Below are 27,914 nucleotides of genomic sequence, written 5' to 3' on the forward strand. Positions count from 1 at the left end.
TTGATGTGACGGTGTGAACGTAATTTCGTAATGTTTTTCGTTTCGTAATCCTTTAATGAACGTTTAATGTTTAATGAACGTTTAATGTCCTTCGATGTCCGGGGCCGCACACGCGCTACACTGGACGGGCCAGCGTGTACCTTGCCCTTTGCCGTCAGGCTCGGGTAAACCGCTGAGCCCCATCCGTGATGGGGACTGGGGCTTGAGACAGTGTCCCACGAACGAGGAATTCCCAGTAAGTGCGAGTCATCAGCTCGCGTTAAGTCCCTGCCCTTTGTACACACCGCCCGTAGCTACGACCGATCGGACGGTTTGATGAGATCCTCGGAACAGCCCCTGCACGGGCCGTTCTCGGCTCGTGCCGGTGCACCGAAAAGATGAGCGAACCTGACTGTCTAGAGCAGGGGTCGGCAACCTTATGCACGCGTGCCACCATTGGCACGCGGCAGCGTAATCATTGGCACACTGGCGAAAGCAGTGCCCTCTCCGCTGCATGCCAAATCACTTCTTGAACAGCCATTGGCTGTTGCGCGTGTTGCACTATAATAGTATTCCGGTGTGATTGTGCAGGGTGATGAGGTAGATGGATCAGAGCAGAGTCACCATTCCAATTCCAAATTCTTTCACTGGAATAATAATCAAAGATGCACAACATGAGATGCCGGCCTGGCGCATTCAAACACAATATTCGCGGCAACAGGATGTGCTGTAAGAACAGTGGTGTTGTTCACAGCAGATGGTCCGAGGCTGCATCTCCACTCAGTATTATTATTCGGACTGGTTTCTGAGTTTTAATATTAATCTCATCATTATTCTGAATTGTATAATAATCGTAGATATAAAATAGGAGATGTAGGCTTGGTGCCTTCCGATACGCCGTTCATGGCAACCTGAGGTGCTGTAAGAGCAACTGTTGTTAACATCCGGTGGTCAGCGGTTGCATCTCCACTCTTTATCATTCAGGCTGCCTTCTGCGTTTTAATATTAATCTCGTCATTATTTTGAGTTTTTTTTATGGGGTGGTAGTAATGAAAATGGGGGTAGTAGTTTTTCTCGTAATACGCGGCCTGTCTTATTTAGTTTGATTGACGGTACGGCCTCCCGCTCACATTTACCACAGGAATTGCAGTGAAGCGGTTCAGGTTCGGTAAAAAAAACCACCTTTAGAGGCCATTTTTCCCCGCAAGCGGGGGTTGGCCTTTTTCGGGGACCGTGGTTGTTGTTGTTTTTTGGTCCCCTTTTTGAAGCAATGTTTTACGGCCGGATGCCCTTCCTGCCGCCAACCCTGTTTGTCGCCTTTTTACGACACACAGGGAATTACCAGTGAACTGGTACTGAAGGTTCGGTAGATGTTCGGTAAATGTTTCTTTAAAATGTTGTTGCAATGCATATGGCCTATATGGATGGAATAAAATTCCATGTCTGTTGGAAATATTTTTTTGATGTGGTGTCATAATTAAACTTAATGTTGAACTTAATGTTGATATGGCACACGAATTAACAAGAACATTTCAAACTGGCACTTCATGTCAAAAAGGTTGCCGACCCCTGGTCTAGAGGAAGTATTTTTTTTTTTTTTTTTTTTTTTTTTTTTTGTATACAATATCGAGGCTCGTGAAAGAGCGAACATTAATCACACAGAAAGACAAACAGACACACAAAACAAATAACATCGGGAGCGGTAGACAAGATGGGGAGAGAGGGGGAAGGACACAAACAAAACATTTGAGAGCAGGGACCGAGAGACATGGAGACATCGAGAGAACTGTGGGAGGGAGAGGGCTTTGGGGGGGAGGCATGGGAAGGGGGGGGGGGGTGGGAGAGGTATAAAACATATGGACACTGCCAAGACTTCCAGGAAAGAAGTTGGAATTTCAAACAAGGTGGATCTGGGGTGAATTCGTGGGGGTAGAAAAGATCAAGGTTTTGGATGGGGGAAGATAAGAGATGGTGGTGAACAGCTGTTTTGAAGACCTGGAGGGAGGAGTGTGATTGAAGTGAGTGTGGGAGTTTGTTCCAGAGGCGGGAGAAAAGAGGAATGAAAGAGTGAATGTGAGCAGAGAGCCGAGATTTCGGCAGTTTAACCATCAGAGGGTGGCTGGCAGATCTTGTGCGACCTGTAGGAATATTTGGGGGACAGAGCACAGAGAGAGCTGGGGGAGCAAGGCCGGAGAGGAGTCGGTAGAAGACAGAAAGACCACCTACCTGCCTGCGGTGAGTGAGTGAAAGGCCCTCAGAGATAGCTTCATCGCGTGAGATTCCAATGATTCTGAAAGCTTTGGATTCAACAGCGTGAAGCTGAGCCAGGTGTGAGGCAGGAGCACCAGCCCATAGGGGAGAACAGTATTCCATTGAGCTGCGGATGAAAGCCTTGTATGTGGTGAGGACCTCAGGTGTGCCTAGGAAGGACTTCGCACGACGGAGGATGCCCAGTCGGCGACTGGCTTTGGAGGCCAGCTTGGAAATGTGGTTTTCCCAAGAAAGATCATGGCAGATGGTGAGACCCAAAAGCTTGAGCGACAGAACTTCTTGGAGAGGATTGTTGAGAAAGTAGATGGGAGGGTTGTCCAGTCGATCTTTTCGGAGAGACATAGTAAGAGTGTGAGATTTGTCAGGATTGAAAGACATGTTCCACATGTTTGACCAGTCTGTGATTTTGTCCAGGTCTTTAGAGAGTGAGGAGGCTGCAGACTGCCGATCTGAGGGAAGAGGAATGGAGCGGCAGAGAGTGGAGTCATCAGCAAAGAGATACAGAGGATTTTCCAGAGAGTCGGAGAGATCATTGATAAAGACCAGAAAAAGCACAGGGCCCAGCACACTGCCTTGGGGAACTCCAGCCTGAACGGGAAGGGGAGATGAGAGAAATCCATTCAGGGCCACACGTTGACTACGACCAGAGAGGAAGTCCGCAAGCCATGCATGGAGATTTCCATGGATACCATAGGAGGAGAGTTTGGTGAGCAGAGCTGGGTGCCAGACCGTATCGAAGGCACGTGATATGTCAAGGGAGACAGCTCTGATTTCCTGTTTGGCATTGAGGACCTCCATCCATTGTTGAGACAGCAGAAGCAGCATGTCCAGAGTAGAGTGACCTGGTCTGAAACCAAATTGATGATCAGAGATCAAGCCATTGGAGAAGAGGAAAGATTTCATATCCGAAGCAATGATGGATTCCATGACTTTGCTGATAATTGGGAGCAGGCTGATTGGTCTGTAGTTGCAAGGATCTGTTTTTGCACCTTTTTTGTGTAAAGCGGTAATGTTTGCTGATTTCCAGGATGCTGGCAGATGACCTTGAGCAAAGGATAGGGTGTAAAGAACAGAGAGAGGGTGAGATAGAGCGGCAGAGCAGGATTTTAGGACCCGTGGGCTGATGCCATCTGGTCCAGTTGCAGAATCAGAGTCGAGGTTTGACAAAAACTCCTCCACCTTGTCAGGAGAGAAGGTCACAGAGTCCAGGAGCAGTTTGGTTCGACTGGGAAATGTGGGAACAGAGAGAGATGGGTTTGGGACTAAGGATTTTGAGGCAAACACAGAGTTGAGGCATTCGGCTTTGTCACGTGCGATGTCAACTGTGTGGCCATTTGAGGTAAGGGAGGGGATGGAGGGGGAACAAACACCAGAAACGGATTTGACCAGACGCCACCAGGATTTGGAGGAAGGAGACAGGTTTGAGAGTTCATTCTTGAGTGAGGAGAGATAGTGCTTCCTGGCACTCCTGAGGGTAGACACACACTTGTTCCGAGCTTGGTGGAAGGAACTGAGATTTCCTTCAGTTGGATTTACCTTCCAAGAGGCAAAGGCAAGTTGTTTCAGGGCAACTGCCTCACCACAAGATTCAGTGTACCATGGACGGGAGGAAGGGTAAGACAACTGAAGGCGAGATGGGATAAATCTGTGCATGAGAGAGATCAGTTTGCTTTGGAAGAATTCCCAGGAAGAATTGATGTCAGAGGCAGTGGAGATGGGAGACCAATCCAGACGATTGATGGCTGCTTGAAGACCGTCCCAGTCGGCCTGAGTGAAATGCCAGACTCGTCGACGCTGAGGAGGCTCTCTGAGAATGGCCAGAGAGATGTCCACTTTGACAAGCACATGATCAGAAGAACCGATTGGAGCAGAAGAAGAGCAGCAGACATTAGCAGGGAAGTTAGTCATAACCAAGTCTAGAAGAGAAGATACTCCATTGGCTGAGATCCGGGTCGGGAAATTGACAGATTGTGTCAATCCCAGTGAGTCACAGAAGTCCTTTGCTGAGGTGCCATGACTGGTGAGAGAGGAACCCACACCCAACCAGGTGGCATGATGACAATTGAAGTCACCACATATGAGGAAGAGAGAGTTGGGATGAGTGGATAGAAGTTGGTCCATGTTGTCAGACAGTGAAATGTAGATGGAGTCATCACTGTTTGGGGGACGGTACAGAACACATATGAACAAAAGGTGGGAGCGGAGAGGAAGCCGTAGCCAGAGGTACTCCTGGGGGTGAGGAGGAGAGAGGGCAGTGCAAGGAGAGTGAGGAAGAGAGTTTTTGATAAAGATAGCCACCCCACCACCAGGCCGAGGCTCAGGTCTATCATACCGGAGGAGGGAGTAACCAGGAAGAGATATTAAGGAATCAGAGGAAAGGAATCCTTGAAGAGATATTAAGGAATCCTTGAAGGAGGAAAGTCTCTGTTAAGCAGATCAAGTCTGGATTGTCAGAAGCAACCTGTATGGAGAGATCAGTCAGGTTTGAGCGAAGGCCCCGGATGTTTGAGGTCCATACCGTTAATGAAGAGAGAGGGGGAGCATCGGGTACAGGACAGGGGAGGGGAGGAGTAGGGTAAGATGAAGGATGAGACGGGGAGGTAGGGAGAGCAGTTGTTAGAGTGTCAGCGATTGCAGAAGAGTTCCAAGAAAGGGAAGGATGAGGAGGATGAAAGGTTTGAAGGTGAAGGGATGAGGCACAGAGAGGGGTTGTTTGAGGGGGGGCAGAGGAAAGAAGAAGGTTGGGGGGGGGGGGTGGAGGTATGAGATAGAAGGGAGACGAAGTGGGGAGGAGGCAGCTTTGAGGAGGAGGGGGGAGGAGGGAGAATTGGAGAGGAATGGTATGGGGGAGATTTGAATGGGAGGGGTTGGGGGGGAGTTTTGAAGGGGAGGAGTGAGGGGGGAGTTTAGGAGGGGAAGGGCAAGGGGGGAGTTCAGGAGTGGAAGGGCAAGGGGGGAGTTCAGGAGTGGAGGGGTAGGGGGGGAGTTTAAGAGTGGTGGGGCAAGGGGGGAGTTTAGGAGTGTAGGTGCAAGGGGAGGGATTTGGATGGGAGGGGCAAGAGGGGAGTTTAGAAAGTGGATGATTAATGAAAGACGAACATTGAAAACAAATTGGGTTTGTTGTGATTTTCAAGTTAGCAATCCGGTTCAGAATGATGGAGGAGGGATGGAATGAATGTGAATTTAGACCATGTAGTGAGGGAGATGTATAAGATATTGAATTTCTTTTTTTTGAGGTGGAATGAGTTGGAGAGGAAATTGAGAAAAGCCTTTTAAATAGGAAGAAAAACAGCGTGTTGTAAAATACCACTGAGTAAAACACTGAAGGGGAAAGGTTATACATATTTAAATAATATTTAAACAGAACCGTGAACAATCTTATGTGCACAAAAATTCCAACGGGGGGAGAGCCGAGAGGGACCACCACGAGTCACGTATAAGTCGTAACAAGGTTTCCGTTGGTGAACCTGCGGAAGGATCATTATCGGGACAACATGAGAGCGACCGAGACGTATGTGGTACGTGATCGTCGATGTACTTTTTATCCATGTACTGTTTAGATTTTGATGATTTGCGTGTGATTTGATTTAACGGATGTTTATATGAATCGTTTAGAATAAAAAAAGCCTTCAATTTCTGATATTTTACCTTTTCATTTAGGCTTCCCAATTGAAGCCCTGCCTGTAGAGCGGGTACTGTTGCTAGTATTTTTAAATAATAATTTTAGTTATTTTTTAGGTAGGTTGTAGACGGCAACCGCTTAGGGTAGTACTACCGTTCTGACTTATGAGCGTTAAAGTGGTGCCCTGCACCATCTTACACTCTCCATGTCAGGATTACTCGTCTTACTTTGTCTCACTCCAACCATAGCTACTGGGCCAGCTTCAACCTCTTTCTCTCAAATAAACACCATAAACTTTTCATCATACACTTTTCTTACTCATTTTCACTCTTCACCTTTCCATTCTCATTTTATTTCTCTTTATGCAGTTTTTTTTATTGGCCTGGCCTCAATGTGGACGAAATAGTCTGTAACTGATTTCTGTCATAGTCTGTCAACATAATTTTTTTTAAGAAATGATGTCATAGGTCACGTTGTACAGGCGCCATCTTGACAAAACTGAAAAACTGCACCTCAACATCCTCTAAACATCTACATGGCAAAAAATTGAAACATGGCTCATTGCCAAGTACTCCCCATGGGGAACAACATATATTCATGTCATTGGTGCTTTCATTAGGATGTGATAATTAGACAATTATAATGCTTGATCTGATCAGTTCGAAATTTATTGAGTGTGATTTACATAAAAATTGTATGGGAGAATTATTTTGATGACATCATTGGTCACGTGGTTCGACAGCCATATTGGATTGAATATAAATCTTCGTCGTCTCTGAACGCACAAACACAGCAGCTAATAAATACCACACAAAATACACCACACGAGCACATCCTGGTGAGGGTCTGCAATCTCTGATTACTCTTTCTTTTTACATCCGTTTCTGAGCATGTTTCTAAGAGGAATTTGTGCATACATTGCATGTGGGATGATTGCACGAGGAGACTACAGTGTCCTTGCCATGCCTACCCATCACTACTTTGCTGATGGAAAAAGAAAAATGCACCATGTTGAACTTAACAAATGTATTACATGTCTGTCTATAAATCTCAATGAGGATGTAAAAATAAAATTATTTGATTGGTGCGAAAAATAATATTTTAATAACACGTCGTTGTTTTTTGTGCTCCTTTCCTCTACTTTCACTGTATATATTTTTTCTGTTGCCTCAAAAAATATTGCTACATATAATTTGTGGGCTCCTTCCATGTAATTTGAAGGGGTTCCTGTTGTCGTGGAATAATACGTTACCAATGGAACTACTACATTAAGCATATTACGAAAGGACTTTTAGAACGGGCATCGTTAAAATTAAATGGACACAAATTAAATTTTTGTTCCAGGTAAATCGATTATTAGCTTTCCAACGATGGTTTTCATTATTCTACAACACAGCAGGAACCACAAAAGGTCACATTTGTGCTGCTTCTTCTTCCTCGTAGGACATGCACACACATTCACACATGCCCACGCATTGATGGGCAAACATGTCTCCTTTTAGTTGTAGATTAAAAGGACATTAATAAACAATGGACACAAGAACACAGTGTAGGAGTTTTGAACCTGAGATCCCAGCATCATGAGCTATGTGCTCAGATTGGAACTGCAACCTGAAGGAACGATAATTATAAATGGGTGGGAATTCCAAACAGGTCTTGTAACCAAGTCTCAAGACCTTTCGTTTATGAAATGTTTATTCAAACAAATATTGGAATTCATGACTGCTTGTTATGATGTCTTGCTCGGTGCATTTTTTACACCATAAAATGCTGCATTGGGTCCATGAATTTTGAGTGATATTATTCATGCACAAATGAATAAATCTGTTTACCGTTTGCCTTGTGGATCAGACATTGAAAAGTTGTCGGCATTATCTCGGGCAGTAATTATGTGAGTAAAACTCTGACTCATTGTAAAAATTGTAGACCAGTTTCATAGACAAGCATGGCCGATTGAAGGCCTTCCTCAGTTTGAAATGCTCAGGACAAGAAAGAGACCGATCATCGTAGCATCTTACCTGTAGAGAGTAAACCATGCCGCAGCTCCATTTGTTCATTTTTCAGTCCAACTGGCAACCAATGAAAGTCGAGCCCTAATTTTGATGAAAAAAAGGAAATCCTCGAATTCCCCTTTGATGCTCAGCAAGAGCAAACATTCATTCTTCGTGTGTTTTGTAGATTAAATGATTTGTCATTTTTGTCACTTGTATCACCACCAATGCACCCACATTGAATGAGCTGTTAGCCTTTGGTTTCCTTTTTGATTAAGCATCGGTGAATTGAATTACTGATCTGTTTTAAGTTTATTGTGCAGAAATTGTGGCTGGTCTACCTTCATCGACTCCAAAACTCTATCCTTGTTACTTCACAGAAGCAACTGTGTATTATCTTTAACAGCCATGAAAAAATTCAAACCTTACGAAAATATGTTCTTCTTCTTCAAAGGCCACAATTATTCCCACGTTATTGTGGGGTTGCCCGGGGGAAGAAGTTAGGCCAAGTCTTTCACGAACCGGCTGGTCAGGCCTGATGTTCGACTAGGTTTAGGGAACGATTTGGAATTGGGCCATGGTTGGCTGCTTTGCAAATTATACCACGGGATCTTTTACTTTCACCAATAATGCCAGCAGACAGCAGACGTTTAATGTTACACCTGAGGAACAGCACGCACATTGATGAAATGCCATTATGACAGCTTATAGCTGGACCGAGATTCAAACTCGGGCTAGACAGATTTGAGGTGTGTGAGTATCTCCAGGCCATTGTACCCTTGCAAAAATTGCCAGTCTTGTACAAAAATGATACTAAAAGGCTATGTGTCTGTCTCTGTCCCTGTCCGTCCATCACGCGTTCTCCTAAACAGTTGGGCAGAAATTCACCAAACTTTGTAGTTATGATCACCAAATGATAAGCAGGTGCAAGAGCGGTGTCCTTTTTGGCCCCACTCCCTGGGGTGGGATCAAAATTTCAAATACCAAAAATGCATTTATTGGCACGTTTTTAACATTCTTTACTGAACCATTGTACATGCAATCAACATTGGGAGACGCTTGAAATATGAAACGATTTTTGTGATTTGGCCCCCCTGTTCATGCCCCAGAGTGTGGGGGACTTAGGGTTACAAGGGTCAAAACGGGGAAAAAAATTTATATCAAGATTTGATATTGGGTCGTTCTTGGTGGAACTTTTGCCATCTTTCAACTTTGCTTCACATGTGAATCGTGGGTATTCGCGTTGGCGTGCCATCAACTTCTCTCTAGTTCACATCTGCTTTGACATTTATCGGCAAACTTAAACATGGTTTGTGTCAGTAAGTTGCCATCGCACAATTTGTGCCTCTTTTAATAAGAAGATCAATCAGTGTGTGTGTCAGGTTTAAAACTAGTTAAAAAGAAGATAAATCTAGGACGAACCGTGAACTGGTCCCATTCTGATACAAGATACTTGACTAAAGGTGCAAGAATTTGGATTTTGCCCAGGCTAACGGTGACAACTCGCCTACTCTTTGCAAACGACACAGTGGGATCATTAACGTCCACCAGAAACTAGTTCTGGCAGACAGGTTCTCCAGCTTAGCGTCTGTCCGATTGATGGAACACGAGTGATGGAACATGCATTGATGCCTTGCCCTTCATGCGATACACCAGGGTGATTGTTTATTCTCGGCCGACATTCAAACCCAGGCGACACAGCTCGTAGGCGAGTGCACATACCTCCAGGCTATCCCGCTAGCAAAGGCGTGTTGCAGAAGTCTCTTAAGAAAAAAAAAATTTTTTTTTGAACGAACACACCACTTTAAGTCTTTGCCACCAATGATGTCATCGCAACACTCCAATGGGGTTCCTTGCTAGCAGGGGTAGATCTATCTGATATATTTTATTTGTACAGAAATGTTAAAAAATTACGAATACTTGATCACAGTGTCCCTTTAATCTCGTACAATTAGGGATTCGCACCTATAAATTTTGTTTCTGCTCAAATACCCACATGTTTAATGGAATGAAGGAAATTGTGATGAGCCAAAACTTGAGAAAGTCCTTTAAACTCGTCATGATCTGTCTTATCTTTGCTCTCCTACTATAGCAGATTTGGATGGCCTTTACTTTCCTTGGAAGCGCAGTCATTTGATTAATGGCATCCTTCACATGTTTAACTCCTGAGATGTTAAGACGTTTCTTTTCCCATTGCCTGCAGTGCGTGACAGAGTGAGGACAAAGATGGAGAGAGACATCCTGGTGGAGGTGAATCATCCATTCATTGTCAAGTTGCACTACGGTAAGGAGAATGTGGGGTCTCAGGTCCATGAGCTTATGCATCCCTAAACAGTTTGTTTATTTCTGCCTTTATTTATATCTACTTATCTATTTGATAATGGCTTACTCACATAAGATTATTACTTTCCTTATGCATACAAGAAAACAGATGACGTATCCTGTTCATCGTATCCATGATTTTGAGTCATGGTTGAACACAAACGCACGCCCTCGCCATCCCCCCGTTCCCCACCCCAAATTTTGTAGTGTTGAATCTTCGACAGCACTTGGAGGTTATTATAAACTGAGGTAATAGGCTTTCTCAGGCATCAGTTAAATGCTCCTTGTCTTTTGCATTATTTTGGTATTTTTGTCAAATGAAGGTTTCCTTGTCATTGGAGTTTCTGCATTTTCAAATATAAATGTGTGCGTCTCATTTTGGCCAAGTCCTGGCCGCATCATATTTGCTGTTGAGACCAATCGGTGGCGTGCTGTGAGTTCAAGAGAAAATTGAGACGCAAATTAAAGTGCAAAGTCGTTAAGTTGCAAAGAATGGACCTTTGTCATCATACATTGGTCTTTGAAAGAGGTGAAAGGGTTTGACGTGTGATGTTTATAGTCAGTTTGAGCCACGGATTATGCCATTCGTGTACGTTATACGAGTACCTTGTCTTTTCGACCGTTGTCTGATTATTTGGATTATTTGAAAGCTGCTGTGTTTTGTTTAAAAGAAGTGCTTCTGTAGCAATGGGAGAAACCCTTCTTTTCAGTTAAAAGCCAAAATGTACAGCGATCTGAAGTTTAACGTTATTTTCTAATTTTCATCTCGTTAATGTATTTGTAACTTCGCTAAGGAACCAGTACATTGTTTCTGCTGGGGAAGTGTGTGCAAATAAATATTTGCTTTCATCGGTCCAGGTCTGGAAATTAGAAGTACAGTATTTACTTATCTTTATTATTTTTTTTTTTTATCTCTCCACCGACTAAATCGCCAGAGGAATTATATTTTCAGGTTGCCCATGTGTGCATGCGTTCATCCTCCGTCAGTCCGTGCCGTCTGTGATAGGTTTCCGTCAGTGCGATGACTTGAAAATGGCTGAAGGGATCAAAATCAAACTTTGTGCAGTTATGTATCATGAAGTAAAGATGAGCAGATTTTATTTTGGGGTGATGGGGTTAAAGGTTAGAGGTCATGTTAATTCCATCTCTCCGTCACTCTCTCTCAATCTCTCTGTCTCTCTTGCTTTCTGTCTGTCTTCCTTTTCTTTGTCTTTCTGTGTTTGTCTCTGTCTGTATCTCTCTCTCTCTCTCCCTCTCTCCCTCTCTCCCTCTCTCCCCCTCTCCCACTCTCCCCCTCTCCCCCTCTCCCCCTCTCCCCTTCTCCCCCTCTCTCTCTCTGATGAAGGGTTCACGCCTGTAAAGTCATTTCACCTACTTCCACATGGCAGTTTACATACCTATCTCGACATTTAGTTGGGAAAATTCATTGGCCCCATTGCACAAAACATCCTTCAGGAAAGATTTGAGGATTTACCTAAATATTTACTGAAGTTCCCCCTTAACCCTTTGAGTACGGGATTTTTTTTGATAAAAATACCCCCGCCCCCCGGTACGGGATTAATTTGGCATTACGGGAATGCAACCACGTATTGACGATCTATTTATAGGTATAGTCGATGGCGTGTAGTAACGTCATCCGTACACAAAACTTTTTCTTGGGTTGCGCCACTGGATGTCATCCGTACTCAAAGGGTTAAGAACACCCTTAATTTGAGGATGTGTGTAGATACGAATATCCCTTTAAACTTTCTTAAAAACCTTAAACTTGTCTTTCCGTAAAAACCTTAAACTCAAGGGAGCACCCATCTCCCCTTCCCCCCTTCCGTCCTTAAATACCAACCAATGAGTTTCCAAGCGGCGCTCTTCATGGAAATTGGTCACGAAGACGGTTACCGCAGCATGATGTCAGAGGCTGATAGAACAATTGGCTGGTTGCAAAAATATTTCCCTTATCAGTGACCCATAAAGTGCTGGATTTACTGGTTAGTCTGCCATAAATGCTTTTTGTCATCAGCTTTTCTCCACCAATTAGTTATTTGAGGCAAGCTTTAATAAGTCACCCGGGTATTATACATTGTAAAAGGCTACGAGACGAGAAGTCAATAACCCTGTTTTGGTTCACGTCAGTTTAAACTAATTTACATACATGTCTTGGCCACTATCGTTGCCCGACGTGCTTAATGGATAAGGAGAGATTTACCGTCAGGTACTTTTATTATTATTATTATTATAATTCTTTTTTTTTTTTTTTTTTTTTTTTTTCCTCAGCGAAGGTTTTCCTGAAGGGCTGTTGCATAAACAACCCTTGGGAAATCTTCAGCTAAGGATTTTCTTCAGGTTGAGGAAATCCTTCGGATTATCATTATCCTATGATCTATTCAGCTTCAAGAGGAATGTCAATTATGTCAATTGTCAATTCCTATTTCCTACAACTGAGGTTTAATCACATTTTACCTGACTTCTGCTACTAACTGTCTTCGATTTTTTTTTCTTTTTTTTTCTTTATTTGTTTAGTTTTATTTTGTTTTGCTTTGTCCTTACCTTTTACTAACCTTCCCTTGGCCCGTTACCTAGAGTGGCTCTATGCGTTGTTTGGGGCGATGTCTATGAAAAGTAAACAAAAAAGAAAAAAAAAAGGAGCCGTTGCTATGCTCGGCAGCCAATCAAATTAGAGATAGGGCGAGGCGTACAAAAGCAAGAACGGATTGTTGCGGATCTCCGGAATCCCGTCCACGTTACAAAGGGGGGATTAAACCCCTTTTTCCCCTTGGGTCTTTGTGTCCACGAGGCCGAATCGCCACTTCGGCAGCAAGCGTGAAAAAGGGTATCGGGTCGACGCCGCACGTACCTTTGACCCACGCTGCCACGAAAACGGGGACCGGACCTCGCACAAGCCACGCTAATCGAGTACGCCCGAGCGGTGTGCGTATCACGTGACTCGTGCTGTTACTTTTACTGAACCCGATTCGAGCGGTTATATTCGTACTATGCTAGGCCAATGGATGGAAGGGACTGGAATGGTCAAATAAGAGGAAGAACACGATTTATTTGTTCCCTCTCCCCCTCAATCCTCCTCCTTGGTGATTTCAATATCCACATGGACTCCACTGACTCCACGCTAACCACTGACTTCACTGATTTACTCACCTGCTTTAACCTCACTCAACATGTCAACTTTCCTACCCATAACCGTGGTCACATTTTGGACCTTGTCTGCTCTACTGGACTAATTTTGCACCATCTCTCTGGCTCCGACCTCACTCTCTCTGACCACCTAGCCATCACTCTGACCATCAACATCCCCACCCCAGCACCAAGGCATTATCGCACTATCAACTTCCGTAAGCTAAACGCTTTTTCACCTGCCTCATTCTCATCGACCCTCTCTGAAAAAATGTCCACTTCTCCCTTCGTTGACCTCCACACCCCTTATGACCTCACTGACTACTACAACCACACTCTCTCTTCCTGCCTTGACCAAATTGCGCCTATAAAAACCAAAACAGTTTCTTTCACCCATTCTGCTCCCTGGTTTACCCCTGAGCTCCGCCTAATGAAAACTCGTGCTCGCCAACTTGAAAGACTCCGCAATAAAACAGGTCTCACAGTTCACTCCCAGGCCTACAAGGACCACATACAACACTATAAAGATGCCCTCTCCCGCGCCCGCTCCGCCTACTACTCTCAAATTATCCACTCTGGCTCCGGAAACCCAAAAGCACTCTTCTCTACAATAAACAAACTCCTCAGCCCCCTGAACACCACCACCCAGTCATTCACAATAGACAACTGCATCTCCTTCCTTTCATTCTTCCAACGCAAAATTGAAAACATCTACAACAGCTTGACCACCGCCGCACCCGCTCCCCCTCAAACCACCTGCCCCCCCTTATCCTGCCATCCCCTGTCTCAATTCTCCCCAGTCTCCCCTACTGACCTCTCTGAACTCCTCATCGGAATGAAAACTGCCACCTGCACTCTTGACCCCATCCCCTCCAGCTTTGTCAAGGCCTCCCTTCCTGCTCTTTCTCCACTTATCATTGCAACAATAAACTCCTCCCTGTCTACAGGCATCGTCCCACCATCCCTCAAAATTGCTGCTGTTACCCCCATTCTGAAAAAACCTGGACTAAACCCTGACACCCTAAATAACTTCAGACCCATCTCCAACCTACCCTTTCTGTCAAAGGTTTTGGAACGCGCTGTAGCCACTCAACTCAAGCATCACCTCTCTGCCAATAACCTGTATGAAACATTCCAATCCGGATTCCGGTCCAACCACAGTACTGAAACTGCTCTCCTCAAAATCACCAACGACCTTCTCCTCTCCTCTGATGCTGGCAACCTCAACATTCTCATCCTCCTCGACCTCAGCGCTGCCTTTGACACCATCGATCACACCATCCTCCTCACCCGACTTGAAACCACCTTTAACATTACCGGCACTGCCCTCTCTTGGATTAAATCATACCTCTCTGACAGACGTCAGTTCATCTCCATCAATAACTGCAAATCCCCCACTGCTCCCCTCCCCCAAGGTGTCCCCCAAGGTTCAGTTCTTGGCCCCCTCCTCTTTATCCTTTACCTGTCCCCCCTCGGTCACTTAATCCGCCGTCATGGTCTCCAATTCCACTGCTTCGCCGATGACATCCAGCTTTTCATCTCCACCAAGTCCATCTCCACCGCCACCCACTCTATCCTGACAAACTGCATCACTGAAATAAAATCCTGGCTTCAAATCAACTTCCTCAAACTTAACTGTGATAAATCTGAAATAATCATCATTGGCCCAAAAACGCTCACCAAGTCCACCCATAACTTTGCCCTCAACATCGACGGTTTCCCAGTGTCCACCTCCCCTCACATCCGGAATCTTGGCATCATCTTTGACCAAACCCTCTCCTTCGACAAATACACTAAACAGATCACAAAGACAGCCTTCTTCCACCTGAAAAACATCGCCCGTCTCCGTCCATCCCTCTCCTCTGTGGCTGCAGAAACCCTCATCCACGCCTTCATCACTTCCCGTCTGGACTACTGCAATAGCCTCCTTTATGGTTCACCCTCAACAATCACCAATAAACTCCAATACATTCAGAACTCCGCTGCCCGTCTACTCACCCATTCCCGGACCCGTGACCACATCACCCCCGTCCTTTACAAGCTTCACTGGCTCCCCATCTCCCAGAGAATCCAGTACAAAATCCTCCTCTTGACCTACAAAGCCCTCCATAACCTGGCCCCATCCTACCTGGCTGACCTCCTCTCCAGACACACTCCCACCCGCAACCTCCGCTCTGCTGGTACCAACCTCCTGACCCCCCCCCATCCGGACCAAATTTAGATCCTGGGGGGACAGGGCCTTCTCCATCGCTGCTCCCACCCTCTGGAACTCGCTACCTCACACCATCAGAGACTCCTCCTCACTCACCACATTCAAAACATCACTCAAGACCCACCTGTTCAACACTGCATTCAACATTTAACCCACAGCATCTAACCCCTGACTATCTCCTCTCCTTCTCCCTCCTTTGTGCTTTGAATATTTCCCTATTGATTCTTCTTTTTTTGCAATTGTCTTTATGTTTTGCTATGCGTTATGTTTTGCACTCTGTCAAAGCGTCTTTGGGCTTCCTGAAAAGCGCTATATAAAATAAATGCATTATTATTATTATTATTATTATTTACACCATGTACAATAATCAGGAAAGGGGACACAGAGCAGAGGCTTAACAGTTTTAACTTAAACCCAGACAAAGGGCCCACTCACTCACACGGGGAAAAAGAAGGAAGGAAGAGTTCGCGTTCCCAAACGCGTCCTGGCGTCGTCCACTCCGGACAGCTCGCCCGGCGTGGCTCTCTGGCGGTCACGGCACGTATGCAGGCAAACCAGGCAGGAGGAGATCGCGCGTCTGTGGCCCGGAACGGGTCGTCTTCTCAAGCGCGATTAATACAGCGCAGAGCACGGGGCACGGGGAAAGTTTGTGTACAACGACGATAACAGGCAATTCAATGCAAGTACTTCGACTTGTTCAGGGGCTGGGCGATTCTCTCTCTCTCTCGTTCTGACTCGTCTCCTGCACGTTCTCCAGCTCAACTGAGGCGGGGGACTCGGGGCAGGGTTTTATAGCTACAACCCCGGCCTTACCCGAATGTTCCATGCTCCGCCTCCCATTGCCGCGGTGAGCCAATCCCCTCGAGCTCTGATTGGCGGCTCGCGCTTACCGGTCACTCCCCCTGCAGCTCCTCCTTTCGGCCTTGCCAGACTTGTTCAGGCCGAGCACGTGGCATTTCAGCGCCAAAAGAACACCTAAGCTCACTGGCCTACTCAACGCAAAACTAACACAGGAAAGGAGACTACCTTACATTTACTAAGAAATAACTATACTATCGCGAGGCTACATGTTGTGGTGCGTCTACCTACGAGGGGGGTTATCCTTTATTCCAAAACCACAACAATATAATGAGCACGTGATTTTAAATGACGTTTTGTTATATTACTGCGTACACGCTTGTGATATGTTACGTGGGGAACACGTGCTTCCAGATAAAAGAGGAATACAATTCATTCGTTTTTATGGCGTATCCCATAGGGCAAAGCAGCCTGGAACAGTGTATGTATGTCCCCTCAAACGTATACCAATCAGAGCTGAGGATCTGTTTACATGACAGGGGAGTGATTATGTCTGATGTCATTACGGCAGTACGGCGGCTGACTCCACACTCCGGCATTTTGATTCCAATTTCGTTCATGCCAAATATATAGTCGAACCTGTCATATACCACAATCGCCATGCTCTAACCCTAACAAAACAGCAGAATGACTCCTTTTCTCTATTCAAATTAGTTGAATGAGTGATTTATATATTGCAGGCACCTGCAACTCACCCTAGGTGAGTTCAATTCCAAAGTGAAGGAGAATCACCTGCTTGAAATCTAATTATTTCTAACAGCTTCTAAAAGGCGCCAATAATATTGTCCAGGCCATTTTAGGATTTCTGTGTGGAATAAGCTACGTTTAGTAATTTTTATATATAATTTAAAAACACTCACACTCACACTCACACACACACTCACACACACTCACACACACTCACACACATTCACACACCATTCACACATCTCCATTTCTCTTCCACTTCTCAGTCACTACCCCTTTAGGTTGAAATGAACCACCACCCACAACCTCAACCTACACCGTTCGAGATGCCTCCAATACCCATTGTATGCAATGGTGATGATCACATGAGTGGCCAGACGGAAGCCTCTCCTCAGTGAAAGACACATGAAAGCCCGCTTGGAGTTTGCAAAAAAGCACTTAAAGGAGTCTCAGACTGTGAGAAACAAGATTCTGTGTTCTGATGAAACCAAGATTGAACTGTCTGGCCACTCTGCCATAAAGCCCAGATCGGTGGAGTGATGGTTATCCTTCTGGAAGTTTCTCCCATCTCCACAGGATCTCTGAAGCTCAGCCAGAGTGACCATCGGGTTCTTGGTCACCTCTATTACCAAGGCCCTTCTCCCCCGATTGCTCAGTTTCGCTGGGCGGCCAGCTCTAGGAAGAGTCCTGGTTGTTCCAAACTTCTTCCATTTAAGAATTATGGAGGCCACTGTGCTCTTGGGAACCTTCGATGCAGCAGAAATTTTTTTGTAGGCTTCCCCAGATCTGTGCCTCGACGCAATCCTGTCTCTGAGCTCTACAGGTAGTTCCTTGGACCTCATGGCTTGGTTTTTGCTCTGATATGCATTGTCAGCTGTGTATAGACAGGTGTGTGCCTTTCCAAATCATGTCCAATCAATTGAATTTACCACAGGTGGACTCCAATCAAGGTGTAGAAACATCTCAAAGATGATCAAGAGAAATGGGAGGCACCTGAGCTAAATTTCAAGTGTCATAGCCAAGGGTCTGAATACTTATGTCAATGTGATATTTCAGTTTTTTATTTTTAATTAAATTGCAAATCTTTCTAAAATCCTGTTTCTCTTTGTCATTATGGGGTATTGAGTGTAGATTGATGAGGGAAAAAATGGATTTAATCGATTTCAGCATAAGGCTGCAACATAACAAAATGTGAAAAAAGTGAAGGGGTCTGAATACTTTCTGAATGCACTGTGTGTATGTATGTATATATATATATATATATATATATATATATATATATATATATATATATATATATATATATATATATATATATATATATATATATATAATTAGGGTGGTCCTCAAATGTAAACATTAACTTTTCTAAAGTGCTTTTCCATTTTTTTATTACACCTGTAGAGAGAACAAATTGTGTAAAATTTCATTTCATTTTGAAAACTTTTACCACTGTCACATGGCCCCTGCTAATCTGCTAATTAGCACTATACAGAAATTATTTCGGTTTGTTTCAGTTATGATGGCGAGTGCAAGTACTTCAAGAAGAGCAACCAGAAAAAAGAACCATGTGTGGCTGATAGGCTGCCATATTGAAAAACTACCAGAAACTCGGCTCCCATCTTGGCAAGAGATTCTGCTGCGATACTTTAAGCTACATCATGCTGAGAAATTGGACATAAGCAGTGCCGCAACAACTGTTGTTCGTGAGACATTATGCATCTGGGAGAAAGCACGGATCCCCACTGCAGATGAGCGGAATATCATTGCAAAACTAGAGAGAAAAGTAGAACAATACAGATCCATCCTGAAAGGAAAGAGCCGGCGATCTGTCCCTCAGATAAAGAAAGAAGAGCAGTTTCAAACCGGTCTACGTGACTTATTTGACATTGCTCATGTTGATGTCCTTGATCTGATCAAAATACCAGAGGACCGTGAATTCTTTAAGTCACAACGGGAGCCAGGTCGGTGGGGCTTTATGGTTGGTGTTGACAAGGTGCTAGCAGGAAAAAAGGAGCGGACACATCAATGCGACATGGTGTTAACTGAAAGAGAGCAGCATGAAAAAGAGAAGCAAGCAGCCCGAGAGGAGACTCTTGAGCTAGCATCATCAACAGACAGCAGTGCTGAAGCCAGTGATCATGACGACTCTGCTGTTCTATCTGATTCAAAGAGGCAGAGCCGAAAGCGTGCAAGTAGCATTGTTACACCGGACCTAACAGCAGCTCTCGACCGCACCAAGGTTAGCGATCGATCAGCTGTTCACATCTTGTCAGCAGCAGCCTCTGCTCTGGGACACGACCCTTCAGAGTTGGCCATCAACCGCACATCGATCAGGAAATCAAGGCGGATCCAATGGAAGACACTTGCAGGTGACATCCAGGCATCCTATGCTCCAAACACAAGTCTGGTGGTTCATTGGGATGGCAAGCTCCTTCCAGACGATGGGACTAAAAAAGTTGATCGCCTTCCTGTCATTGTCAGTGACCCACAAGGAACTGGAAAGCTTCTGGGTGTGCCAAAGCTGATAGCAGGAACTGGACTAGCAACAGCTGCCGCTGTTATGCAATGCCTCAAAGAATGGCATTTGCAAGACATGGTGGCAGGTATGAGCTTTGACACGACAGCCAGCAACACTGGTTCAGCACTTGGTGCGTGCACTATTTTGCAGCAAAAGCTTGGACGACCACTATTACATTTTGCATGCCGCATCACATTCTGGAACTAGTGGTAGAGGCAGCAATGGCAGCATTCAAACCATTTCCTGGTCCATCAAAAGGACCTGAGATAGCCGTCTTCAAGCGTTTCCAGTCACACTGGAATTCCATTGACCAAAGCAAGTTTAAGCCAATGATGCCTGATGACCTGGAGTCTGTAGTTTCCGGTGTATTTTTAAGTTGCAAAGAAGATGTCGTTTCATTCTGCATCCAGAAACTGGAATCTGGCCAACTACGAGATGACTATCGTGAACTTCTTGAGTTGACTATTATTCTGTTTGGTGATCGTCCTCCGAGAGGATTCAGGTTCATGCAGCCAGGAGCCATGCATCGGGCAAGATGGATGGCCCGTGTGATTTATGGAATCATGATCTACTTGCTCCGTGATCAGTTTCGACTGACCCCAAAGGAACTCACTGGCATAAAACGTTTTACAGCATTTGTTGGAGCAGTGTATACCAAAGCCTGGTTCAGCGCTCCATCTGCCATTGGTGCTCCCGCTGGAGACCTAGCTCTCTTAAAAGCACTCATTTTCTATCCTGATTCAGTGATTGCCGAAGCCACCAGCAAAAAGCTTTCCAATCACTTGTGGTACCTCAGCGAAGAACTGACAGGACTTGCTCTGTTTGACGATAGTGTTGAGCTTAATGTCAAGCGAATGATAGTAGCTGCTCTTAAAGAAGAATGCCAAGAGAATCCTCAACCACGGGTACATGTGGATCTTACAGCAAAAGAAGCCATCGCTGCCAAGACTGTTGCAGATTTTGTTACTTCTGCCTCACTGCGAATTTTTACTGCATTCAAAGTCAACACTGACTTCCTAGAAAAGGACCCTGGTGAGTGGGCCGATGACCCATCATTTCAGTCATCACAGCAAGTCTTGCGCGGTATTGCCACTGTCAACGACTTTGCAGAACGTGGTGTAGCATTAATACAGGACTACAATCAAGTCTTGACAAAGGATGAACAGCAGCGCCAGTACCTGTTGCAAGTTGTTGAGTGGCACCGCCATCAGTTCCCCGACGCAAAGAAGATAAGGAGGAAATAATTTACCACATAACTTATTAATGAGGAATCAATGGTCTGGAGGACTCTTACTCTGTGTGTTTATGATTATTGTCATACATTCTTACTGATTTGGGATTACATCTGAGTGTTAGTTTATTAAAAACAATTTTGTGTGTCGATACTGAAACATTGTAATTTTCAACCCATGTGTGACAGTAGTAAATAAAGTCGTGTAGAAACCATCTTTGGCACATTTCATTTTTTCACAATAAGGAACAATGTTAGCAACAAGCACCTGAAAAAAGTCCAATTTTATTTTTTGGTGTACATTTGAGGACCACCCTATTATATATATATATATATATATATATATATATATATATATATATATATATATATATATATATATATATATATATATATATATATATATATATATATATATATATATATATATATATATATATATATATACATATCCTCTTTTTTTTTTTTTGCTGAATGTTAAATTTGTAGCTCAGCATATGAAGTATGATGATTATGGTTAATTTTTAACTATTTTCTTATTTGTATTTGCCTTGCATCAGTTTAACTGTCCTAATTACAAATATGCATCTGCCTTTCTCCACGTGAGGTAAAACAAAGTGAAGGCAATTGCAATTTAAAAAATCTGTCTTCTGCTTCACAATGCTGTCAACAAATAAACAAGTTATTTTGGAGACCAATAAATAATTGATACGGGATTGAGAGACATTAATTGAAATGCTCAATTTTTATAGTTATTTTCTTTTTCTTTTCAGCTTTCCAGACAGAAGGAAAGCTTTATCTGATCCTGGATTTCTTGCGTGGGGGAGACCTGTTTACACGTCTGTCCAAGGAGGTAAGAATGCTTACCTGGCAGTGCTGTGGTGAACTTTTAAGATTTGTCTCTCAAAAAGTCCTTTGTTTTTGTGTGTTTGTTGGTCCATGATATGACTGAAAAGTTGTTACATCGCTCAAAAATCTGTTACTCCCAACCGCCTCCTGTCAGGACGTTTAACAGGTCTTGACTAGAGTATAGTTACTCTGACAAATTTTCAAGCTTTTTTGTGAAGATGAGGTCTAAGTGGACAACAAGTACACAACCATGAGCTCTTGGTTCAACGTTCTTATAGAAATGCAACATCGATATTTGCTTTCCATTGTATGCAAGGGTAATGATCATTCATTAATTTATCATGGTTGGAATGTGCAAAACTTTATAACGTTAACAGCATATCGTTTTATATTTTGCAACATCTACTTCAGCCAATGGGAAGTGCACAAGTTGACTTGGCAGGTGTTAGCTGTACCAATAATTATAGTCCGTGGGCCAGAGGGGCCTACCGTGCACCCCCCCTATGATCCTACTTCGCGGATGTCATTTTGTTTATTGGTATCTCCCCTAATGGAAAAAAGATGTTAACAAGAAAAAAAACTCATTTGGTCTATGTTTTTTAACTCCCTATTTCGATCTATGTCAAAATGATGTTTTTTCACAGATTGCCCTATTTCTTGGGGTCCGTGAATTTTGTACTTGCAACTGAGGCTCTCTCTCCGTAAAGATATGTCCAAATTGGACTAAATTTGGACCATGTTAGCATTAACTTTATCACAATCAACAGACAAAATGTTATCGATATAGTTTTTTGTCTTCATTTATTAATGACGTCACATAATTTGCATATCATGGTACATGTTAGATGACATAACAGTTTGGCATATATTATGTGTTCCTCTTGATGAATGTAAGCGTTTATGGTTACATAATTCCAGTTAGATACATTACAACAATGAGTGAAGCAACCAAAGCTTTTATGGCAAATAGTTTTGTGTGATAGATTTCTACATCTTTTTCTTTTTACCACACTTCATAAACACTATTGAGTGCAATAGTGACATGATGTCTAAGTCATGTCTTTCTTATGTACAACCGAGTCTTAAATTTGAGGTAATAAATAGCACACAGGAAAAAAGACAATTGTATGTAAAATGGTCACAAAATCTAATCACACTGCGATTCACAGTATTCAAAATATCCCTTGGGTACTCTTTGTGCGATGAACCTTACACACGGCTCCTTATGTTCAGTTTAAACGGAATAATAAACAATTACACTGTTTAACACCCAAACTTCGTAATTCTTGAATACAATAATTTGATAATGTAAACTGTTAACTACTTTTGTTTTGAATAATTGTTTTTAGTTCACAATTCTTAGTTGTACAAATCTTTTATCACAAGAAACAGAGGAAATGAATCTTGAATATTACATGTATGATGCTTCAACAGAAATAATAAAAAACCATCGCTTCTATTGAATACGCATACTGTTACTTATACAGGCATTATTCTGGTTAAAAGACTAGGTTACATAAACAGAAGGAGTAAAGTTGGGAGGTCATACTTGATTCCTATCGTCCTGAAACAATTCGCTCTCATAAAACAAAAATAAATCTAACATCAGATTTTTGTGTGTGTTTTAACCATACTTGTAAGAGTTACATGCATTTAGGGTTAACCCTAACCCTAACCCTAACCTGCCACCTACAAAAGAAGAGGTATAACAACTGGTTTCTGACAGCGGGATCACACTGTCACTTAAATCAACTATTAAAATTGGATGCAAAAAAATGTTTGTTCACTTGATTACCTATTTTGAAAGTTGAAACAGAAATAAACAGAAAGAACAAAAACCATGATTAAAGTTTCTTTAAATTTCATCCTCACTATCTGTGTTATGATCTGATCCATAGCACTGATCATCATCATCATCATCTTCTGTATAGTACTCGTCATCACTTGGTTCCTCTTCCATGATACAAGAACATCAACAAGCCTAGGTGGTAGGATATCATTAGTTGTCCACAGTGGTTCCAACCTGTCTCCATTCTTTGTCCAGCCATGACCATCTGTTGGTGCTGGAATGGCAGGGTTTAATTCATGAGCCCTCTTCCATATTGCTACCTGGTAATTCACCCTGCGGATATGTTGTTCAAGACTGTTCTTACATGGTGGGAATGAGGATAGATCAACATGAGCAGAACTACTGAGTTCCACTGCATCTCCTTTGCACTTCTCCTTCATCATGATGAAGCGAACTTCATCAATGTCTGTGAACCGTGATTTGCTATATAGTGCACAAGTGAATTCCTCAAGTTTAGAAATTAATTCACTTGAGACAGTCCAGGATTCCCCAAGGTCTGACAGAGGTTTAACAAATTTGGTAGACTGCTGCAACAGTTTGATTGGCTTGACTTTGCCAATTCCTTTGAAGGCACTTGTTGAATCACAGCCTGAGAAAGCATGTAGTCCAAGTAAAGCTGAGCAGTATTCAGAGGAGGACTGCTTTGCAAAATGGGTGACATCTATTAGCCTTTGCTTGTTGCCTCTTCCTGTGTCAAAAAGCACTCTGATGGCTGGAATATGGTAGGCATAATGAAGTAATATGAAAAAGATATCACTGTCCGGGCTTTTGACTTGTACATGATCATACCCCTGCTCTTTGCCATATTTGCAGTACAGGATCATGCACGAGTCAGTTTCTTCCTGGTTTGACTTCAGGGATTGGATCTCAGACCGCAATGTTTGTTTCCCATTCTGAGAAGTAAGAAGGTGGGCTTCTCCTTCACGAATGAAGATCACTTTTCTTCCATGCAGCTTCTTTGCCATGTAATGCTCACTCCATACATCAAGAAGAAGTTCAATGAGCTGTTTCTTGTTCTCATCATTAGTCAAGGACTGCTTCCAATCAGCCGGCCTTTTGGTTTTTCCTCCTTTGATCATTTTCTTTTCCGCACACCCACGTCGTGTCCGTTCACTTGACTTTACTGAGTCGGGCTTGTACATATCAGTGCTGAAGACTACATCTGACTTAGATGACATTGTGTTGAAGATTTTAATGCCAATCTCTTTGAAGTTTGTAGGAATCTCTTTGAGGTAGTAGAATACAGCATTGCCATCTGCCACTACCAATGTCTTGTCATTTGGAGGAGGTTGTGAGTTGTCCACATCTTTCAAAAGGTAGTTTCAAAAGCTGAGTCAACACCAATCCCTGGTGTTGGGCTAGCGGCTAGGGTGCCGGCTTAGGATCCTAGGATCCTGGGTTCGAATCTCGGTCGATCGCCGAATTAATGCCAGGGGGGTTGACTCAGCCTGTCATCCTTCCGAGGTCGGCTAATTTGAGGACCAGTTCACTGGTAATTCCCTGTTTGTCGTTAAAGGCGGCAAAAAGGGTTGGCGTCAGGAAGGGCATCCGGCCGTAAAACATTGCTTCAAAAAGGGGACCAAAAAACAACAACTACCACGGTCCCCGAAAAGGCCAACCCCCGCTTTGCGGGGAAAAATGGCCTCTAAACGGTGGTTTTTTTTTTTTTTCAAAAGGTAGTGTACGCCTTTAGATGTATCAGTCTTCGCCAAGAAGTTGTCTGATGTACCAATGGAGTCGGGAACAGGGGTCAAAGAATACTTCATGATTTCCCTTAGATTGAGTTGAACACCAGAAGCTTGTGCTTTGACCATAAGTTGGAAAGCAATGTCACCTTGTTACTTGTACTCAATGACCTTTCATTGAGATGTTTTCATCTTAACTTTCTTCTTTGTTTCTGCCATGGTTTTGAGCTTCAGGTTCTTGACAATTTCCATTTCATGACATAATTACAATTTTAACTATTTTGCCCAGATGCCATCATGACTCTTAAAACATGACACAGCCATATCATGGGAATCACCTTAATATTTCTTCATCAGTACATTAATCTGGTGCAATAATCATTATCTCATTCTGTTGTGATGTGTATAGAAAATCGCATGTGCCATGATATGCAAATTATGTGACGTCATTAATAAATGAAGACAAACAACTATATCCATAACATTTTGTCTGTTGATTGTGATAAAGTTAATGCTAACATGGTCCAAATTTAGTCCAATTTGGACATATCTTTACGGAGAAGAAGCCTCAGTTGCAAGTACAAAATTCACGGACCCCAAGAAATAGGGCAATCTGTGAAAAAACGTCATTTTGACAAAGATCGAAATAGGGAGCTAAAAAACATAGACCAAATGAGTTTTTTTTCTTGTTAACATCTTTTTCCCATTAGGGGAGATACCAATAAACAAAATGACACCCAAGAAGTAGGATCATAGGGGGGGTGGGGGGGGGGTGCACGGTAGCCCCCTCTGGCCCACGGACTATTAAGCTTTACACAAATGCTTCATAGTGGAAGTAAAAGTAAACCTGTATAGTTCTGTAATTCTGAAGTAGTGGAACGGGCATTTCAAAGCATTAAGTAGTGTTTGCAAATAATGATCTGAGAGAGGGAGCAGGCTTAGTGAAGTTGTTTTTTTTCTTGTAGTATACTGGGTTAAGGCTTGTGAAAGAGCAAGAACACTGAACGGATCAGGACGTAAAATAATTAATTGAAGGAACAGGAGAGAGAGAGAGAGGGGGGGGACACCAACAGCAGATTGAAGGACAAAATAGAGGGAGACTTTGACAAATAAGGAATGTGGGAAGGAATGAGGCATAGGAAAGGATGCATGGGGTGGACCAGATGGATACAGAAGGAAACTCTCAGGAAGGAAAAATTGGTTATTTGGAAGGAGATAGGCTTGGTCAACCCGATGGTTAACGGGGTGAAAAAGATCATGGTTTTGGATGGGGGTGGGGGGGATGGGGAGATCTGAGATGGTGATGAGCAAGTGTCTTGAAGACCTGGAGGGAACAATGAGATTGAAGAGAAAGTGGACGTTGGTTCCATAGGTGAGGAAAAAAAGAGGAACCAATGAGTGGAGGTGAGCAGGGATTCTTGATTTTGGGACTTTTCACCATAAGGGGGTTGGTGGTGGATAACTTGTGCTCTGCAGAAACCTGGGAGACAGGTGGGAGGGGAAGGGCAAAGCACAGAAACAGCAGAAGGTGCAAAACCAGAAAATAGGAGGTAGAAGACAGACTACTGACCTGTCTGTGATGGGAGAGCTTCATCACGGGAGATTCCAAAAACCTTGATGGTCTTGGGTTTCCACGGCATCAAGCTGAGCATTATGTGAGGCAGGGGAGCCAGCCTGGAGGGGACAGCAGCAGTACTCCATCAACCTGCCGATGAAGGCCTTGCAGGTGGATATGGTGTGCCAAGGAACGACTTTGCATTATGGCAGATGCCCAATTGGTGACTGGCTTTGGAGGCCATTTTTGAAATGTGGTTTCCCCAAGAAAGCTCATGGCTGATAGTGAGACACAGGAGTTTGAGTGACTGAACTTCCTCAAGAGGATTGCTAAGAAAGTATATGGAAGGTTTGCCATATGGTCGTTTTGCAAAAAGAGAGATTTGTCAGGAATGAAAGATGTGTTCCAAATGTTTGACCAGGTTTTGATTTTGTCAAGGTCTGAAGACAGGGAATATGCTGCTGTCTGCCTATCTGAAGGACAGGGATGGCATGGCAGGGAGTGTAGTCATCAGCAAATAGTTGAATGGGATTTTCCAGTTAGAGAGATCGTTGATGAAGGCTAGGAATATTACTGGACCCAGAACACTGCCTTTGGGCACTCCAGCCTTAACAGGGAAAGGAGATGAAAGGATTCCATTGAGAGACATTTATTGGCTACGAGACTAGAAGTCAATAGCCCAAGAATGGAGTTGACCATGGATGCTATATGCAGACATCTTGGATATTGAGTCGGGTTGCCAGACTGTATCGAATGCTCGAGACATGTCCAGAGGGATGGCCCTGATCTCATGTCCGAAATCTATTGTAGGGTGAGTAGAAGCAACTTGTCCAAGGTAGAGAGACCTGGTTTGCATCTGAATTGGTGATCTGAGATGAGCTGTTGGAGAAAAATTTGGAGTAGCCTCCTCCTGGATTAAACTCCTAAATTCCAGGCTTACTGCACATCTCAACTTTTGTTTTTTCTTTTCCTCTGGGGGACCACATTCCAATGGTTGTTCTTTCCCCCCCCCCCCCCCCCCCCCCGCCCGCCCTCCCCCCACGAGGCTTCAAGCAATCTGTGTACTACCATCTCATTTTATCGCCATCCCAACCTGCACTATTTTCTACCCCCATTAACCCTCCCAACAACCTAACCCTACTCTCTTACTTACCCATGA

The 27,914-nt window shown here is 43.6% G+C and overlaps 1 protein-coding gene across 4 annotated transcripts in view; it reads left to right on the forward strand.

Annotated features, from left to right (window-relative positions):
• Window positions 1-27,914, forward strand: part of LOC137423584 (ribosomal protein S6 kinase alpha-3) — a 350,089-nt gene that overhangs the window by 226,466 nt on the left and 95,709 nt on the right. For all 4 annotated transcript variants that reach the window (XM_078774051.1, XM_068110884.2, XM_068110887.2 and 1 more), the window contains 2 exons: window positions 10,067-10,147; window positions 21,591-21,670. In XM_078774051.1, the coding sequence (XP_078630177.1) occupies window positions 10,067-10,147; window positions 21,591-21,670 (161 nt within the window). The remainder of the gene's footprint in view (window positions 1-10,066; window positions 10,148-21,590; window positions 21,671-27,914) is intronic.

Source organism: Myxine glutinosa, chromosome 3 (genome assembly GCF_964187855.1).
Source record: "Myxine glutinosa chromosome 3, kmMyxGlut1.1, whole genome shotgun sequence".
In the NCBI taxonomy this organism is placed as follows: domain Eukaryota; kingdom Metazoa; phylum Chordata; class Myxini; order Myxiniformes; family Myxinidae; genus Myxine; species Myxine glutinosa.